Below are 19,169 nucleotides of genomic sequence, written 5' to 3' on the forward strand. Positions count from 1 at the left end.
TTTATCATGGGCTTATGTATAATATTTCATATATGTTAAATGAGACTTTTTAATTTTTGAATGAAAAATCTAACTTTGTGTAGAAAGTATATATCTGCTAGTATGTAAGATCGACGTTGAAAGAAGAACATTAAAATAACGATGCGATTATTATGTAATGACATCAATCAACGAATCGTCGTGATGATTAATGATTAAAAATTAATAGGTCATTCGTAAGCGTGATCACCTATTAGTTCGCCTATCCTCCCATGAATTGTAATGAGAAAATATCGAAATGATTAAATTCTTTCATACAACAATCTCTTCTTTTCTCTAATATTTAGAAAGACATATTTCAATAACATACATTGATGAATGAAGAGAACGACTTGAATTGCACATCGGCATAATTAATAATACGACAAGAGAAATCCTGTTGGCGGGATAAAAGCAATTGGAGGTATTGGGTGGGAGTAGGACTCTTCACCGGCACGATTCGTATTCGTGAAATAAAAAAAACCATGCAGTTTTGTATACACACGACTTAATTCCACGCAGACAAATCGAAACAAGAGATTCTTTAGTCGTCCACGTGGTATAGAGATCTATCCTCGTAACGAGGATAGATGTTGATGATGATCCTTTAGCGAAGGCTTTCGACATCCTTCACCTTCGGTATTAAAGAGAAAAACAGGAAGTATACTTTAAATGAAGAATTTATAATTAAAAACGATAGTTCAAGGACATTGATGGGAACTGCCACTCGCTGAATAAATTCATTTGCAAGTATAATGTGTTGCTCTCTACGATAATTCTATTCTTATGTTATGCATATACGACAGAAATATCTCATGGTGTTTAGGAACATTATAATTATTTTTATCACTTTTGAGAGAAAATATTATTCAAAATATAATGTCCACATAAAAAGTCATTTTTTTTTAATAAGAAAGAATTACATGTTATAAAAAAAATTACGCTCTCTCATGTAATTGTAAATAAAAGAAAATTTAAAAAATAAATAATTCAGATTCGCTTTTTAAAGGAAATTTTTTGAAGAAAAATATTCTATTTATAAAGAAAAGTCGTTGTCATATTTGTCCGGCAATTAAATTTACCCGCATCGTTCATTTCGCACAGCGGTTTATCCCTGGACATATGTTGGTTCGGATAAAAAAAAAACACGAAAGTTTTAATTGGATTTTCGCTTTCGGATTTATCGGAGAATCGCTCTTGTAACAGAATTTATTGACGCATTAAAGTGTGATGGCGCGACTTATTATTCGGATTATTTTACACTTATAAAATATATTGATGTTGATAAAATGCGCGCTCACATCCACGTATCGCTTATATCTTCGAATGGCATAATACTATTAAAACAAACGTGCATAATTATGGCATATTAGGATACGCTTACATAGACATAAAATTAACTGCGACCTACTATACATTAATTACTATACATATTAGCCGAGAAAATGAGCGGGAGATCGTTAGCTATTAAGCTACACACGAACTTTCAACCAAATATTTCACTGCGAATATAATATAGAATAGGAATGTAATATAAATAGAATAGGATAACAGCACCTCTAGTAACTATTTTTTTTTATTATAAATAGTGATGAAATAATGAGGAATCTTATTCTTCTCCATGTAATAATGTCTCATTAATGTGATAAACTTTATCGATTATTAATCGATACTAAAATTATTTTAATTTATTAAAACTTATTTTAATAACTGATAAAAAAAACTCTTGAAAATGCAATTCAAATAGTTTTTTAATATTGCTCTTCTTTAATGTCTTAATGTATTAATATATTATATCAATCATTAATAAAACTATAAATAATTTTTAATGATAAAATTTCTAAATAAATATTTTTACTGCTTGGGTGTATAAGTATCCTAATCGGACAAGTATTATAAAACAGAAACTCATGATACATATTGATTATTTCAAAGTTACACGTGCAATAAGAAAAAAATATTTAGGATTTACGATTATTTTTACAATTATTTTTGAAAGGGCATCAGGAAATTTGAATAATAATAAAAAAACATATATATAAAAAATAAATCAATTATATTACAGAGAAATTCTCTATGTAATATACACTTATTATGATAAACTCAATTGAAGAGAACGTGTGGAATGTTCTTCCTTTCAAAACAATATGATATCAAGATGTGTTTTTTTAACAACGAATGAAACTTCTTATTCTGTATGGAAAGAATTCGCTGCATTTTTATGTCTAAGTAAGAATCATGATACAATTTTCGTTCGGACGAGAAGCACCAAGTGATTTGGAGAAATCCAAATCATTGAATAATGTCAGTTGTGTGTGTGTGTTTGTATGATCGTTGTTTAACTTTAGTTTATAATATATATATATATAAATTGAAAATAACTCGGCGCGATGATATATTGATAGAAAGGATCTTCGAATGGACCCCTGGCTAGGTATTCAGACCATAACAAGGCCGCCCCACGAGCACACACGTAGAGTAAAAGTGCAGCGAAATAAAATGTGGGCTGTTACATCGCTCGAGGCGATTCACCTACACGCAATTGCGTGCGCAAAACGCGCATTCATCGCGGATAAGTGCAATAACCGATGTGCTAGATGTGCACATTTTTATATTTTCGCCTCGAGCCATTGTTCCGTAATATTTTCACGCAAATATTTGTATTTTTCGACTGAACGACGATTGAAATCGATATAATTCTGGTGAAAACCATGCAAATGAATAAAAATTTAAAGAAAGAAAACCTACATCGATTTCCACGTTATAACAAGTAAATACAGAGAGATCTCTTGTCTTCCCACTGTTATTTTATCGAAATACTAGTTTCTATTCCTGCTTCAAAACATGTCTCTTCCGAACTTTAGAATAAGAAATAACAATAAAATGAATGCGTTATTATGGTATTAATTGCATTTTTTATACATTTAATTAATATATTCTTGCGCGGCATATTGACAACAAAGATTAATGCAATACTATATGATAACTATTACTCAATTGTGCGATAAATCGATAAATCTGTATACTTCAGTCTCGGTGCAGGCATATCCAATGGACTTAAAACATGCTATCGTCGATGAATTCTCAAAGCAAATTTTATCTGATTGTTACGAGACAGATTATGAATTATAGGTATATACAACTTATGTAACTGCACTTATGAAGATCGAATGGATTTCAATGACCCGTTCTATAAAGCATTATTCTGCCATATACCCGTACTTATCTAGCAAGGGATCTCAAAAATAGAACGCAGGGAGTCTTCGTTTAGTGTATGGCAGACTTCCTCGAGTTCGAAGACAAAAGTAGTGGTACTGATATTAAGTATACCTAGACATGCGATTTACATTTATGATATCGTTGATTGATAGTTTACATGAAACTTAATTTGTGATATAAAAAAGATTACGTATAATTTATAAAAAACAAAATAAATAAAATAAATAAAAGTTTGATAGATATCTATTAATTCTTTGACATTATTATACGCTTGCTTTCCTTTGCATTAAATGTACTTATAAAACATATAATTTAAAAGTAAAATAAAAATAGTATTAATTTTTATCAATAACATGGTTAAACACAACAATATTCTTTATTATAATTGAATTAATTTTATCTCGACTAAAATTAAAAGATTTTGCCAAAAAGATTTTATTATTATTGAAAAGAATATCTGACAATGAATAAAATTATCTTTATATAAAGAGAAATTAACGAATATCATTGTCGTGATGTATAAAAATATAAATGTATAAATATAAATAGTATAAAAGTGCATGAATAACTTATGCTAATTGAGGCTGTATCATACAATGAAAATATTCACGCCAATAATGATCAAAAGTCAATAAGAATTCTCATGTAGTATTTCCGATTGAACGTGATAAGAATGTAATAATACATATAGCTATATGCATGTGTTTGCATACTTCATACTTCATACGTTGCTATGCGATATATATTCGTGCATTGGCAGAATATTTTACGGAATGTCTCAGCATACGTGACTTCTTTTAGAATTCCGAGATTATTCCGAGATTATTTGCGCGCGTAATCAAATTGTTTTGCACGCAAACAACTCTGGACACTTTCATTATTATTGCAGATATATATTACGCATGTTTGAGCAGAGTTCTCTTTGTGACTTTCATTGATTTTTCGTGTGTTTTGCGATATAAAATTCACTTTTAAATCAAAGCTGCGAATGACAAACACACCGTAATATCTATTAACGTTTCAGACTATGAGCAAACAGATTCGGCTGTCCAAATTGTTGGTGACAGTAGCTCTCAAATTTCATTCTTTCGCGATTTCCTCCTGTTTTATATAAGATACATTATTTTTTAAATTCAACATATTTTTGTCTATTTTTCCTTTGTTATCGATTAAAATTTAAATTATCGGATGTTTTTTCTGCTAACTTTTTGCGGAGAAAGTGTATCAATTGATATTAATAAAAAAAAAGAGAATGGAGAAAAATTTCAATTAACAGTCTCACTAATAAAGTGAGATCGCTTTAATGTATAATTTATAATTATATATAATTTGATTTATTTTAAAAACATATGTCATATTTCTATTTTTCAGAAAGAAATATATGTTTTTCTATATCTCCATATCTCTCTCTTTATCTTTAAAAATATAATACTGAGTGTTCTTTGTCTTCTTCCAGCACTTTACCAAATTTCTGCTTGGCAACTGGGGATACTGTTTTATATCATCGCGTTGGTAAATGTCGATCGAGCAGGATTGTCGCGTGATACCGCGGACGTTCGCAATAAATTTCGCGGATATTTCAGAGACAGGTCCTGTTCCCACAAAAGAGAAAGAGAAAGGAAAATATTTCTCTTTCTCGCGCAGTCCTCGTTTTCAAGAAGAACGAGACGATACCTGTTGCTGTCGCGAGGATTATGATGATGGGAGGAAGAGAGAGAGGCAAGGGAAAGAGAGGGTACTTTATATCCATCCACCTCATAAAACGTAATGGTTTAAGCGCGATATAGATACGATCAACACGGAATACAGAATGCCGGCACGACACACCCATATAAAGGATGATCATGCCTATGGTTGGAAACAATATTTCTTTTTTTTTAATTTTTTAGGTTCTTATCACATCGGCGAAAAATACTTTGCGAGATTTTATCGTGTCGCGACATCGTCGTTTTCGCTTTTCAATAAATCCGTGTGGTCGAAGTATACATAATATATGCGTAATTTGCATGTATAGAATAGAAGCCAACAATCTCTAAATATTTATAATAATTTTTATAAGTAATATTGAACGATTGCGATATAGTAGCGTTATTATTATATAGATTCGATCTAATATATCAATACAAAATGTACATATGACGATCTATAATTCTCTTGTAAAGTTCTCGGCGCAACAGCTCCAGTTTTCACTTAGTGCATGATATATTATTTTGCACAATGATTCAATTCCTATTTTAAGATCATACTTTTATTTTAACACGGTCAAGAGATTTTGAGAGCTGTAACTCCGTCATGATGGTTGATCACTTTATGACATCTTATGAATTTTATTAGTCTTGATGGCTACATAACCCTGCAATTATAAATGGTTTAGATTAATTACGTCGACATTAAATGTTTATATGTATGCTTAATATATGTGTATGCAGTAAAACTGAATATTCTTTAGGAAAAGCAATAGAAGATTTAAGCGTACTATTGCGAAGTGCTCTTTCTTCGAGTTGTTCGATATGTCAATAAGGTATCGAATTTTCTATCGTGCATACACAAAGAATAAGATTGAATCGGTTCATAGGATGTAGCTTTCTGCGGATGCAAGAGAGTTTGATTAGATCAAGCATCGAAGTACATCTGCGCAGTTTCCGCAACATAAAACGTTTTGTCTATTTGACAAAGAATGCATCTTTGCAGAGTCAGCTCTACCATAAGGCAAAACTTTCCCCCACGGGTGAGCCACTAATAATAATAGATCGTCGAGTACAATGGAGATTTGTGTGAAAGGTCTGACGTCTACGTTGCCTTAAATGCCATGTATTAAGCGCGGCCGATCACAAAGAAATATAGGAACGAACGTTCCTATGCGTCTCGACAGCTGATGGGAAGATGACGAATGCGCTCTCCGGGAATTGCCTCGTTAACAAATTCGCGTGACTGTCATTCTTCTTTTAATATATAGGTCATCGCAACAAGGTAAGGACAATAAGACTGTGTGCCAAGAATTTAGAACCAGATAACTGGGCGTAAACAATAACAGTATGCACTTTGCATTCTATAAAGTAACGATGATCTAGAATATTTATATCGTCACTTTATATGCATCTTTATAATGTAAACTTATAAAATGAATCAGATTGAACATTTGACTCTATCAATATCATTTAATTTCAACTAAAAAACTGTCGCATCGACGCAAATTTTTTTTATATCATACTGTAAAAAAACATTCTTTTTTATAATCTCATTTAATGATCATGTCATTATTTCCAAGAAAAACAGATTGCATGTTCTACTAATAACCCGTATTTGTTTAATGCAAAATGAGATACGAATACGCTGTTTATCGAAGTAAAAATATCTGTTGACGGATTTTATCATCGTGAGTACCTGTCAAGTGCAAAAGGACATAGAATGGAGAGCGACAGGTTTCATGGAGAGAAGATTCCCTTAAGAGAGGAAAGACAGGGGAAAAAAGAAGCTCGCATTAACTCGTTCTCGTAAAGCAGGCGCAAACATTCACCTAGGTATCCACTAAGGAGGAGGGCACCTGGTGGGGAGGCCCCTCTGGTTTATCGAGGGGACCCTCGTCCTGACTCCTGGTTACAAGGAGGGATACTGCGGACGATTGCGCAACAATGCACTCCGCCACCTGCACTCGTTTCGTCACAACGACTTTAACAGGCTCGACAGTGGTTGGCCGGCCGGCCGGTCTCTCGCATTACTTTCGCCAATTAAGCCTGCACAGTCAGTTGTTGTAATTTAACTTGCGAATATGAAATTCCAGGATTATTCGGAATTCCAGACCGACGACGAAACATGTCGCTGGCCGTTTAAGTCGCGGTCTCTCCCATATAGAAAGGCATATAGATGTGCATCGGTGAAATGCATTTCCTGCACAAATAGATACGCAGTCGATATCTTTTGGTTCTTGTTGAATCAGATGCTTTACACTAGATACATAGATTTCTGATTACTTATTCATATTTTTTTCTCTTTAGTCAAATAAAAATAGAATGTTAATTAAATAAAAGATTAAGCGCAATTTTTCCTTTATACAATATTCTTTGCTATTTAATATTGAAAATCTGTTAAAAAAGTGCAATCTAAGCGAGATAACAAATATGCTTTTAATGTAGAATTGCTATGCAATTCATGTCACTTATAATTGTGCATCTTGTCGATCGTAAAGCTATCGATATATTTGAAAGAAGTACGCGATCTATTTGATTATATTTTGTGATGCCAAACAAACATCATATTTAACATGACAACTATTATAAGGGTTAAATACGTTGGTAAGAAATTAAAATCTTTTTAAAGAGAATATTGACTAATAGCATAGAAAATTCCAATTACAGAATATTTATCAAATAGTAATGAGGTTGGACAATCAAACACAACATCTGTAGAAAGAGAAACGTTGGTGAACATAAATTGTTCAATTAAGATGATACTCAATTACATTAGACAAGTTGCACGTGTGAATGGTACATGTAAATAAAAATAAAATAATGATATTGATTTTATATATATGGAAACTTTAACATATAATTTAAATAATAACTGGAACCTTTAATATATAATTTTGTAAAAATTGTACTTTTTTTAATTATTAAAAAATGTAAAAATCAATATCTTTTTAGATTAGATTAAAATTTTTAGAAAATCAGATAATAAACGCATGTAATTTTGAAGTTGTTTGAAGAAATGAGTTACATTTACTACTTGAAAACTTTCAGGTGAATTCGATTTATGCGATGAAGTAAATTGTCAATTGAAAAATATATCCTTCTACGAACCTTATACACGTGGAACAGATGTTTTTCAATCTGATTCAATATATTTTATCATAACTTTCGAACGTTAGTAATATGTGACTATTATTTTACCTATTGTAGGAGATATTACAGGAGATATTTTTCAGGGGATGAAAATGGACAGATGATAAATTTGACACCACTTCTAACAGGAAAGGCAGCCAAAAGATGTTGTGATATTTTATCCAAGGTAGACCGAAGACCGTCACGAAAAACGTCAATTAAATCTACGCCTAAAAAGCATAATAACTCATTAATCTGACGAAATATGAAAAATTCAACCTAATAAATAAAGTTATTTACATTAATTACACATTGTACAATGCATATATGCCTTGATGTAGCATTACTCAAGTTTTTATTTTTATAAACATGGATCTGATACATGTTCAATGCACACAATAATATTTTAATATGTATAAATTAAATTATATAGTAGCCCTCCCCCCAAAATAGATTATAGAAATTAACAAATTTAGTGGACTTAAAATATTCAGAGAGAAAAAGAACTACACTAAAATTGCTATACATTGTTATATACACGCACTTTAATTGATATATACCTTTTACAATAAAGTCTCATCTAATTCCCTAATATTCTTATCCTTAAGCGTGATATCATAAAATTTTCCGTGCCTTCCAATTCCATGATGAATAAATTTCTTGGCGCCTTCAACACCTTCCTCCAATATCAAATACGACGAGTTATCTTTCTCGAATTGTAATGCTTCTTCTATTGGCTTTGCTGAATACGCGGCGAAGTGCGCCGAGGTACGATCCGCCAGTAAAGACTTTTGCGGAAACTTTACGAGAGAAGATGCAAAATTTACTGCTACACCTAAAGCTGAAACAAATAAGATACATATTTAAGAATAGACATATACAGGGTGACCCATTTTAACTTAGGCAGCCAAATAACTCGAAAAATAAGCAAGATAGAGAAAAATGTTTTAGACAAAAGTTGTATGGTTTCGAGGGGGCCATAAGATGGTATCATTGGTTTGACCTTGAAGAGTCATTTGAAGGTCACGTGAAGATCACTTCAATTTTTTTAAATGGAACATCCTATATATTTTTGTACATTCTTGTAGCTCATCTCGAGAGCTTTCCAAAACACTATAATTAAGTACATTTTCGTTAAGTACTTTTTGAGTTATGAGGCTTGAAATAATTTCTTAATTTTACATAAACCGTAAAATATCTTGTAAAATATTCATTTTTCGATTACCTTACCTTAATAGTTTTATGTACAAAATAATGAGAGGAATCAATTGGTGTAAAGAAAACACATAGTTGTTTCGAAGAAAAAATATGTAATTTGCAATTAACAATTCCATATTTTTTCTTAAAAACAACTATGTGTTTTCTTTACACCAATTGATTCCTCTCATTATTTTGTACATAAAAGTATTAAGGTAAGATAATCGAAAAATGAATATTTTACAAGATATTTTACGGTTTATGTAAAATTAAGAAATTATTTCAAGCATCATAACTCAAAAAGTACTTAACGGAAAGGTACTTAATTATAGTGTTTTGGAAAGCTCTCGAAATAAGCTACAAGAATGTACAAAAATATATAGGGTATTCCATTTAAAAAAATTGAAGTGACCTTCACGTGACCTTCAAATGACTCTTCAAGGTCAAACCAATGATACCATCTTATGGCCCCCTCGAAACCATACAACTTTTGTCTAAAACATTTTTCTCTATCTTGCTTATTTTTCGAGTTATTTGGCTGCCTAAGTTAAAATGGGTCACCCTGTATATTATTATCAATGTTTTTATATATATAATTAAACAGAGTATATATATATATATATATATATATATATATATATATATATATATATACCTAAAAATATGATAACACGGAGCTAAATTTAATAACTTAACTCTATATATTTTGTACTGTGTTCTCTCTTCAAGTTATCAAATAATCCTAAAATAATAATTTAATATACCTGTGCCACAAGATACATATTTATGTGCAATTCCCCACTTAAATGCTTCCTCTGCAGTAGCTAGTCTTCCTGTTAATATAAGTTCGATAGCTCTGGAATATCCAATCAGTGCAGGCAAACGGACGGTACCTCCACATAAAATGGGAATACCAAAACGTCTATTTAAAAAACCCATCATTGCCGTATCCTCTATAACTCTTAAGTCACACATTAGAGCAAGTTCAAATCCTATTCCAACAATATATCCACTTAAAGCTGCAACCAATGGTTTCTTGGATAATTCAGTTCTATTTGCCTGCGAAGAATTAAAGAAACTTTTCTTATTTAAACTTTTCTAAATCAAATGATTCATTTTACAACTTCGAATATATAATGCAAATATACCAATGATCCAAAGTGTGGTATATTTTCTTCACTCTCGCCGTCATAGTCTGCAATTTCTTTGAGATCATAACCAGCACAAAAATTGCCTCCTATTCCATATAACACTCCCACTGATGCTTCTTCATTATTTTCAAATTCATCCAATGCTTCTGATAGTAATTGTGCAGTTGCGGTATCTAAACAGTTTCTCTTTTCAGGACGATTAATACCAATCGTAGTCACTTTACCTATTTGAGTCACCAATATTGCGCTTTCTGAAACATCATTAAATAATTTTCTCTGTGAGAAAAAATAATTTCTTCAAAAAATGCATTTTTTTTTATAACAAAAAGTGTTTTCTATGACAAATTTTAATACAAAATTTTATTAAAATGTTAAATTATACCATAATTTTTAATATATTTCTATGTGTCTATTGTTTATACTTTCATGTTTATTTACCTTTATTCTTGTCGGAATTTGCATTTGCAGCTGGCTGTGAGGTTAGAGTTCGTCGTGCATTATTTCTCAGTGTCCGAGAAAAAGAAATAGACAATTTCCTCAGAGAATGCATTTTTTTTGCGCTACAGATTTTTTCTACGACAAGTAAGTTTTAATACGAAATGTTATTAGAGCGTTAAATTATATCATAATTTTTATAACCTCCCAAATATAAGGCAAACACCTCCTCGCAAACACACGCCACACGCCTCTTCCACAATCGCCGGCATATCGTTCAAACCGATATATCGAATCGTCGATATTATCGTATAATCGATATGTCGCTATTTTAAATATATACAGAGAGAAGACTGAGAGATGTCATGACCCGTTTTTAGATGATCCCTGGAAGCGATACTCCCTCTGTGGACACTAAAAACGTGGACATGAACTACAAAACCAATGTCCACGAATGTTCTCAGAGGGTAACACATATGTCCCTCTGATAATATAAATAATATAAATAAAAATATAAATAATTTAATTAATAATAATTTATTATATAACAATATTAGTATGTTCTCTCTTTTCACGCTATTATTTATTTATTTATTTATGTGTCTTCTTTTTCTTTTTCTCAACATCATTTATTTATTTATTTAGTTCGCTCTAAGTCAGTCTTTTAAAATGCAAAACTAAATATTATAAAATTTGACTTCGGAAAAACGCGGTAAAACAATCGAATAAATTCAAATCATTAGCATAACAAAAGGTTCCGTGATATATCAATCGTTTAATAATTAATTTAAAATAAAATACCTCTATAATTTAAAATTCCGCGTGTTTATGTAGTACGTAAAATATTTCGGCAGAGAATTATCAATAATATCATGTTTGGCCTTGGCGACGTATAGCAAGCGCGCTATACATATCACGGCTTTGTCATCATTCGCACGGTGACTCTCGAGTAATAAAGTAGTGATGAGAAACGCTTCGTATATTGTAATTTTTGTACTAAACACGATTATGATTAGTATCGAAACATAATTTGCTATAAATATTAATAATTAAAAATTAATTAACTTTTGATAAACATGAAACTGTATCGCAACGATAAATATTTATCGAATCGTAATCATTCATTACTGCGAATAAAAATTGAAACAGGGAATACATGAAAGGGGACAAGAGAATTAAATATATTATGATCTTTTGATCATCAATGCTTATTATAATATTTCTTTAACAATATTAGAATTAAATATATTTCGACCAATGCTTTAAATTTTCTCAATCCTGGTTAATTAAACAAGAAATATATTTAATTCTAATATTGTTAAAGAAATATTATAATAAGCATTGATGATCAAAAGATCATAATATATTTAATTCTCTTGTCATCTTTCATGTATCCCCTATTTCAATTTTTATTCGCAGTAATGATTGATTACGATTCGATAAATATTTATCGTTGCGATACAGTTTCATGTCGTTTATCAAAAGTTAATTAATTTTTAATTATTAATATTTATAGCAAATTATGTTTCGATACTAATCGTAATCGTATTTAGTAGAAAAATTACAATATACGAAGCGTTTCTCACCACTATCTTACTACTCGAGAGTCACCGCGCGAATGATGACAAAGCCGTAACGTATAGTGTGCTACTGTTTATATTTTATATTGCCAAAGTCGAATACCGTGTTATCGACAATTCGTTGAAATATTTTATATATTATAAAATATACACTAACGCGAAATATATTAAATAACAGAAATACTTTAATTTATTGATTATTAATTAAACAATTTATCACGGAGCATTTCGTTACGTTAATTATTTGCATCTGTAATTCGATTGTTTTCTTCGTGTTTTCTCAGAATCCCTCCCCCCCCCAAATTATATTTAGATTGTCAAGTAGAGTGATAAAGTAACACGGATGGAATATATTTGTGACTCTAAGTATTAAAATAATAATTATTGTCCGTAAAGATCACAATGATCGAAGTGATTATTTAATATTTTGTATTCCTATCATTTTATCGATTCTCGATTAAATTGTATATTAATATACAATTTAATCGAGAATCGATTTAATGTGATAGGAATCCAACATATTAAATAATCACATCGATGTTTGCAATCTTTACGGACAATAATTATTATTTTAATACTTAGAGTCACAAATATATTCCATCCGTGTTACTTTATCATTTTACTTGACAATCTAAATATAATTTGGGGGGGGATTGTGAAAGAACACGAAGTAAAACAATCGAATTATAGATGCAAATAATTAGTATAACGAAAGACTTCATGATGAATAGTTTAATAAATAATCAATTAATCTTAATCAATAAATTAAAATGCTTCTATAATTTAATATTCCGCGCACGAATATTTTATATTACAGAAAATATTTCGGCAACGAGAGAATTATCAATAACACCGTGTTCGACCTTGATAAACAGTATCGCGCTATTGTTAATATGTTACACGGCTTTATTATCATTCGCACAGTGATCTTGAGTAGTGACGTGAGAGACGTTTCACATATTATCAAATTCTTTCTTTACATAGTCAACCTTGGCGATATAAACAGTACCGCGGTAATGTTTCTGACTTACGATCATTCGCTCAGTGGCTCTTGAGCAGTGAATATCTTGAGTAGTGATGTGAGACGTATCATATATTATCAAATTCTTTCTCTGAACACAATTGCAAGTGCAACGAGGAACTTTTCGTGAATGAATGTAAGTGCAACGAGGAATTCAAATGAGTGCAACGAGGATTGAAGTGCCACGAGGAAAAAGCGAAGAAAGCAAAAAAAAAAGGAGATTTTGGAAATGGATGGACCAATGAAATATGATGTAAGTCATTAATATAAATTATTTATCACATTCATTATTTGTTATATTGTTGCGTCCCCGCGTCCCGTCCCGCTGTATTCGTCACCCGTTGAATTCTTTCGAAGAAGGTCGTTTCCGCGCGCGATGTCAAGATATTGTTATAAACAACGACTGTCAAAGAATCTGAGCCCAGCTGTCAAGCTGTGCGGACGCGCGTCTATTTGTGATCCATTTTACGATTATTCTGAATTCTTGTATGTTACTCGCGGTTTATTAAAATTCTTGTGCACCTTAAATCGCGTTATTATTTACGAGTGCACGAACGTCAGCGTATGCCGAAAAAAATATTCCATTTTATTTTAAAATATTTATAAAACATTTATAAAATTTTTTATTAATTAATATTTTCAGTTACTTCTTATATTTTATAAAACATTTCATATTAATATATTTATTTAAATATTTCATGTATAAAAAAAATAGAAATTTTTTTATTTATCATATTTCTAAAAGTTTATATCTAAGAAATATAAATTATTTTGTAATTACGAAATTTATAATATTAAAATATAATAATTAGTTTTAAAAATAATTAGTTTTAAAATCAATTATTTTGAACATTGCTTTATATAATAGATTTTCTTTTATCTTTTATATTTTTATTTATTATTTATATTTGCGAATTTAAATTTATGTACTATATTACAAAATAAATTTCAAATTATGTATTATATTATATATAAAATTATATATAATATAACCCTCCCATGGGGTACACCTTGTCGCGGTGGGAGGGCTTAGTACTTGGATGGTGCCTTGAGGTTTATCTTAAATTTTTCTATTTATGATAAATTTTAAGGTGCCTGAATGGGAAGCTAAGTACCCTTTCGCGTCGTCGGTGCCGTCAACGTGCCGCGGACGGCAAGCGCTTCGTTACCGCGTTTTCGCGTTGCAGTATTCTCGCGTTGTCGCGTTTTCGCGGAACTTTTGGACTTTTTCATATAAAATCCCAATTTCATTTATTGTCACGAGTCTCTACTTCCGATGCCAACTAACTGGGATGTTTCGAGTTTGCACACGTTACTATACAACGTACACTCGCGCTTCGTGCTTCGTGCTTCGTCAAGTGATTCGGCCCGAATTAGTTAGAACTTGATCGATTGCTCGGAATGGTCGTCAATGGGTCCCTTCTCTTTGCTCGTCTACAGCCATACGCACTGCGTGTGTTAACCCTGTCGAGGAGTCGAGTGGATTCCCCTAGGCACGATTTTCGCTCGGTAAAAGGGGTTGCCTCCCCATTTTCTAAATTGCTGAATGTTAGCATTTAAAAAATGTGGGTATCCTCTTCTTTTGCCGTCTACTAGCCTGGTGTAGCATATAGCAACCGCGGGAGGCATAATATGTCCGGGCGGAGCACCTGAAATCGTGCTTAGCGGGTCCAGGTTCGATACGAGATAGGATAATTATGCGCGAAAAAGAGTTGGTGAACTTCATTTTCCTCTATTTCCGTTAATCGCTTCGTCTTCTTTCCGGTTTGGGCTTAGTCCTTGCTCGTTGTATCGTTGCATTCCCGACCTGTTGACTCGAAGCTGATTCTCGTAAGTGAAATGGGATTTTCGCTCGTACCGAAACCGGGAGTGCCGTTCAAAGTATATACATATTAAGTATATACATCGCGCGATCAAATAGAAAATTTTTTATTGTACCGAAATAGTGCGGACACCGTTAAGTATCGCGCGTAAAATAGCGGAAATAGCGATATAAAAATATCGCTCGCGAGTGCGGGAGTGTCGTTATCGCGCGCCAACAACATGAGAGGAGGAGGAGGCCTGGGAGAGGCATCTTACATCGGCGGAGCAACCTGATGGTGAATATCTATTATTTATATGTTAATTGTTATAAATCGTTAACTTGTTATAAACGAACAATAATTCGATCTTATTATTTAAATGAATTAAAGAGAAAGATTTTTATAAAAGTCATATAAAATTTTCTATTTAAAAAACGGTTTCAAAAATTTATAAAATTTTTCCATACGTGTTTATCTGCTTATTATTTTACACATGGGATATAAAATTCCGCGCGATAAAAATTTTTTTAAATATTAATTGCATTTTGTGAGCATTATTATAAATGAATTTTATATTTGTATGTTACAGACAACTAGCTTCGATAACAACAACTCCGCTGTTGCGCATCAGTGCCGGTGAGTGAAAAAAACTTTTATTTAACTTTAAGGTAACAGATTCGTAGAGATTGCAGATGTAGATGTAGATGTAGATGTAGATGTAGATTGTAGATAAATCCGTTGCCTTAAAATGGATGAGCTAGGATGGATTAAATTAAATAAATTAAATTAAATAATTAAATTAAATTAATTCAATTAAATTAAATAATTTTAATAAGTTCTTTCGAACTTATGCTTTGCATCTATTGCGAAAATATATTGAAATATTAATTAAAAAAAGAAGAGATTAAGAAAAGATTTTTTTGTAAAGATTTTGTCTAATTTATTAAATAAAGGACACGCATTAACAATTACCAATTTTATCAATTTTTGATGCTAATTTATTCTTATAATACGCACTTATCTTCTAATTGCTCATAGCTCATCCATCGTAGAATTTGTTTGTAGATATTGTTTTTAAACTTTACTTTAACTTAATATAAAGCCAAATGATTAATTAATTAAATAATTTGTAATATGATAAATACACATATTAATTTTATATTTTACTATAAAATATAATTTATAGAAATTTGTAGTAATTTGGCTTTATTTCAGTTAAAATAAAGTTATATTCAATATTTAACGAACGATCGTGAAATCGAACGATCGTTACTAAATGAGCGTAAATATTTCACGCTCTTTTGCCGGTAATTATCCGGCAAAAGAAGGAGTAATTATCTCCTTCTTCGATCTCTGATTAGAGATCGAGAAAGAAAGTGGCCAGGATCAACGAAAGGTAGGTTCAACTGGCCTGAAGAGTACGGTTAGGGTACGCGGTTAGGGCACGTGACTAAAATATATACATGATTAGGTGAGGTGATGATTAGAGATAGGTTCCTCAAATCTCGAATAATTTTAGTTAATCAGGAAGTAGGGTTGTTAAGGCTATTAAGTAAAATCATTAGAATTCTTCTATTAATATTAGGGTTGTTAGGGCTCTTAAGATCATTAGAATTCTGTTATAGTAGGATTGTTGGAGCTATTAAAATTATTAGAATCCTTTAATAGTAGGGTTGTTAGGGCTATTAAGTAAGATTCATTCTTTCTTTTAATATTCCAATAATCCTAGGGGTAAATTAAAATTATTTTAATTAAGTTGAATTTATTTTTAAAAACGTAAAAATGAATATAACATGTTTTAAAAATAAAAATGTTTTAAAAGGGAAATTTAAATTATCAAAATTATCTTCAGAAATATTAAAGAAATTGCATAATTATTAACGTTTAAGAAATCTTAACATGTTATATTTTATTTTAAAACTTAAAAATGTATGTGTATTAAATCGAATATAATATTAAATCCAAATGTTAATGCTATCAATATCAAATTATTATATCAATGTTATTAAATATTTGAATAAATGGAATTATTATTTGATATTGATAGCATCATAAATTTGTAAATTGTAAATTGTAAATTATAAATAGTTATAATTGTATTTTAATTATAATATCTAACATTGATATTTTAATTGTAAAATACAATACAATTATGACTATAATTATATTATATGAAATTGTATTTATGATTGTAAATTCTTATGTAAATTACACGAAAAATTATCGAAAGTATACGTATAATGATTACATAATAGTAATTAACATAATAGTAATTCATTAAATTAAAGTATTTGTTTCTGTAGTATATATTTTTGGAATATTCATAAAAGAGTAACTGTTTGTATTTTCATATCAAAGAGGAACTGAATATTCTTAAAATAAATTATTAAATTATGATTGCGAAAATACCGTGTTCTTTCCGCGTTCTCTTCGCGTTCTTATACAAGATTATCATTTTAACAGAAGAATTTTATCGCTGTCCCTCTCGTCAGATAATATTCCTAAATATTGCTAATTAAATATAAAGAAATGTCGAATAAGAGAGTGAAGATTCGATAAGATTTGTGATAAGTCAACGATTAAATATTAACTTCACAAAATTTAACGATCACCTTCGATATTATAGAATCGCGAGTTAATTATTATGAATTTAATAATTTATTTTTTTTGGTTATATTTGTATTTACGAATTTTTTTTTTCATATCGGAAAATATTCATAAATAAATTAATAAATTACCGTTGCGAAAACACCGTGTTCTTTTCGCGTCCTTTTTCGCATTCTTTTTCGCGTTCTTAGACGAGATTGTCGTTTTAATAAAAGAGTTACCATTGTTCCTTCCGTTAAATAAACTTTAATGAAAGTTGCGTGGCTCGTACCGCCAAGGAGTCAAAACGATTTTCATCATGGAGAATTATTTTTCATCGGTTCTTGTGAGATCCATTCGCGACGTCTAGTTCGGTGCCCTGTTAAAAATTGGGAATTTTTATTGTAAGATTGAAGGAACTAATCTCAGGTTTTCCTGGCAATTTCCGAAAGCAATGATTTCGGTAGTAATTCAACGATGATACGCTTCTTTAACGTCGAATTAATTTAAATAATATATATTTAGATGAGAGAAATGTATCTTTTCTTTTCTTCGTTAAAAATGTTCTATCATTATTAGGATTGGTATTATTATTGTCTATATATATAATGCTAGAAAGATTTAATAGTAGATTAAATATGGATATAGCGTTGTGTATAAATTTTAGGTTTTCAAGTAATTTCATATTGTAATTAATTTGTATAAATTTTTTGATAAAAATAATTACGAACGAATATATTTTTAATTAATATAATTTGTCTCTTTTGAAAAATTATTTTTAGGTGCTGGGGATATTAACATTAATTTTTAGTTTCTTTTAAGAAACTATTTGCAGGTATTGGACATCCATCGGCATTTTGAAATATTAGTTTTTAGATATATACCATTTTATATATATGTATAATAAAATATATGCACAAATTTACGTATCCAAAATATTTTTATAATTTTTAATAATGTTATATATTATATATACGCGAAATTATACATGTATATTATATAAAATGTGCGAATACTTAAAAATTTCGAGACAAATCGAATGGGTACCTATATCAGTAAGATATTGATTAAAAGAAAAGAAATTATTAATTTAAACGTTATAAGAATAAGAATCTAGAGAATTAATCTAGAATTAATTGTTTAAAATTATTTGATTTATTTTATTTTGCACACTGTTCGAATTGAAATTTTTTAAATCTTGCTGATATCGGGTTCGATTCGTCTCGCGCGCGCGAACCGTACCCCAAATTATGTGTTCGCACATTTAACACAAACTCCAATAATGCATGTATTTTATTATTTATAAATATAATCGTTCGTAATCACATTTCAATAAAAAAGGT

General features: G+C 30.4%; 2 protein-coding genes across 7 annotated transcripts; one reads left to right on the forward strand and one right to left on the reverse strand.

The window, feature by feature from the left end:
• Positions 1–5,241: 5,241 nt before the first annotated feature.
• LOC145971844 (carnitinyl-CoA dehydratase) lies at positions 5,242–11,112 on the reverse strand. 4 transcript variants are annotated; one of them, XR_014438985.1, is made up of 7 exons: positions 10,841–11,112; positions 10,400–10,653; positions 10,016–10,310; positions 8,615–8,895; positions 8,124–8,284; positions 6,755–7,125; positions 5,242–5,590 (listed from the first exon to the last, which is right to left on the reverse strand). XR_014438985.1 is itself a non-coding variant. In XM_083099904.1 (5 exons), exons 1-4 carry the CDS (start codon positions 10,950–10,952, stop codon positions 8,618–8,620), a joined length of 939 nt encoding a protein of 312 aa, XP_082956030.1. In that variant the 5' UTR covers positions 10,953–11,112; the 3' UTR covers positions 7,339–8,284; positions 8,615–8,617. The 4 variants fall into 4 exon arrangements, 2 of the variants coding, with proteins under 2 accessions (XP_082956030.1, XP_082956029.1); XR_014438984.1 differs by lacking the exon at positions 6,755–7,125 and having other exon boundaries at positions 5,265–5,590; XM_083099904.1 differs by lacking the exons at positions 5,242–5,590; positions 6,755–7,125 and having other exon boundaries at positions 7,339–8,284.
• Positions 7,312–8,858, forward strand: LOC145971846 (uncharacterized). 3 transcript variants are annotated; one of them, XR_014438986.1, is made up of 4 exons: positions 7,312–7,529; positions 7,593–7,721; positions 7,878–8,096; positions 8,159–8,858. XR_014438986.1 is itself a non-coding variant. In XM_083099905.1 (4 exons), exons 1-4 carry the CDS (start codon positions 7,499–7,501, stop codon positions 8,311–8,313), a joined length of 444 nt encoding a protein of 147 aa, XP_082956031.1. In that variant the 5' UTR covers positions 7,346–7,498; the 3' UTR covers positions 8,314–8,856. The 3 variants fall into 3 exon arrangements, 2 of the variants coding, with proteins under 2 accessions (XP_082956031.1, XP_082956032.1); XM_083099905.1 differs by having other exon boundaries at positions 7,346–7,529; positions 7,593–7,727; positions 7,974–8,096; positions 8,159–8,856; XM_083099906.1 differs by having other exon boundaries at positions 7,362–7,529; positions 7,974–8,096; positions 8,159–8,853.
• Positions 11,113–19,169: the final 8,057 nt, after the last annotated feature.

This window comes from Camponotus vicinus, unplaced genomic scaffold (genome assembly GCF_025532165.1).
Source record: "Camponotus vicinus isolate PSW18456_S1 unplaced genomic scaffold, iyCamVici1.0 SCAF_5, whole genome shotgun sequence".
Lineage (NCBI taxonomy): Eukaryota > Metazoa > Arthropoda > Insecta > Hymenoptera > Formicidae > Camponotus > Camponotus vicinus.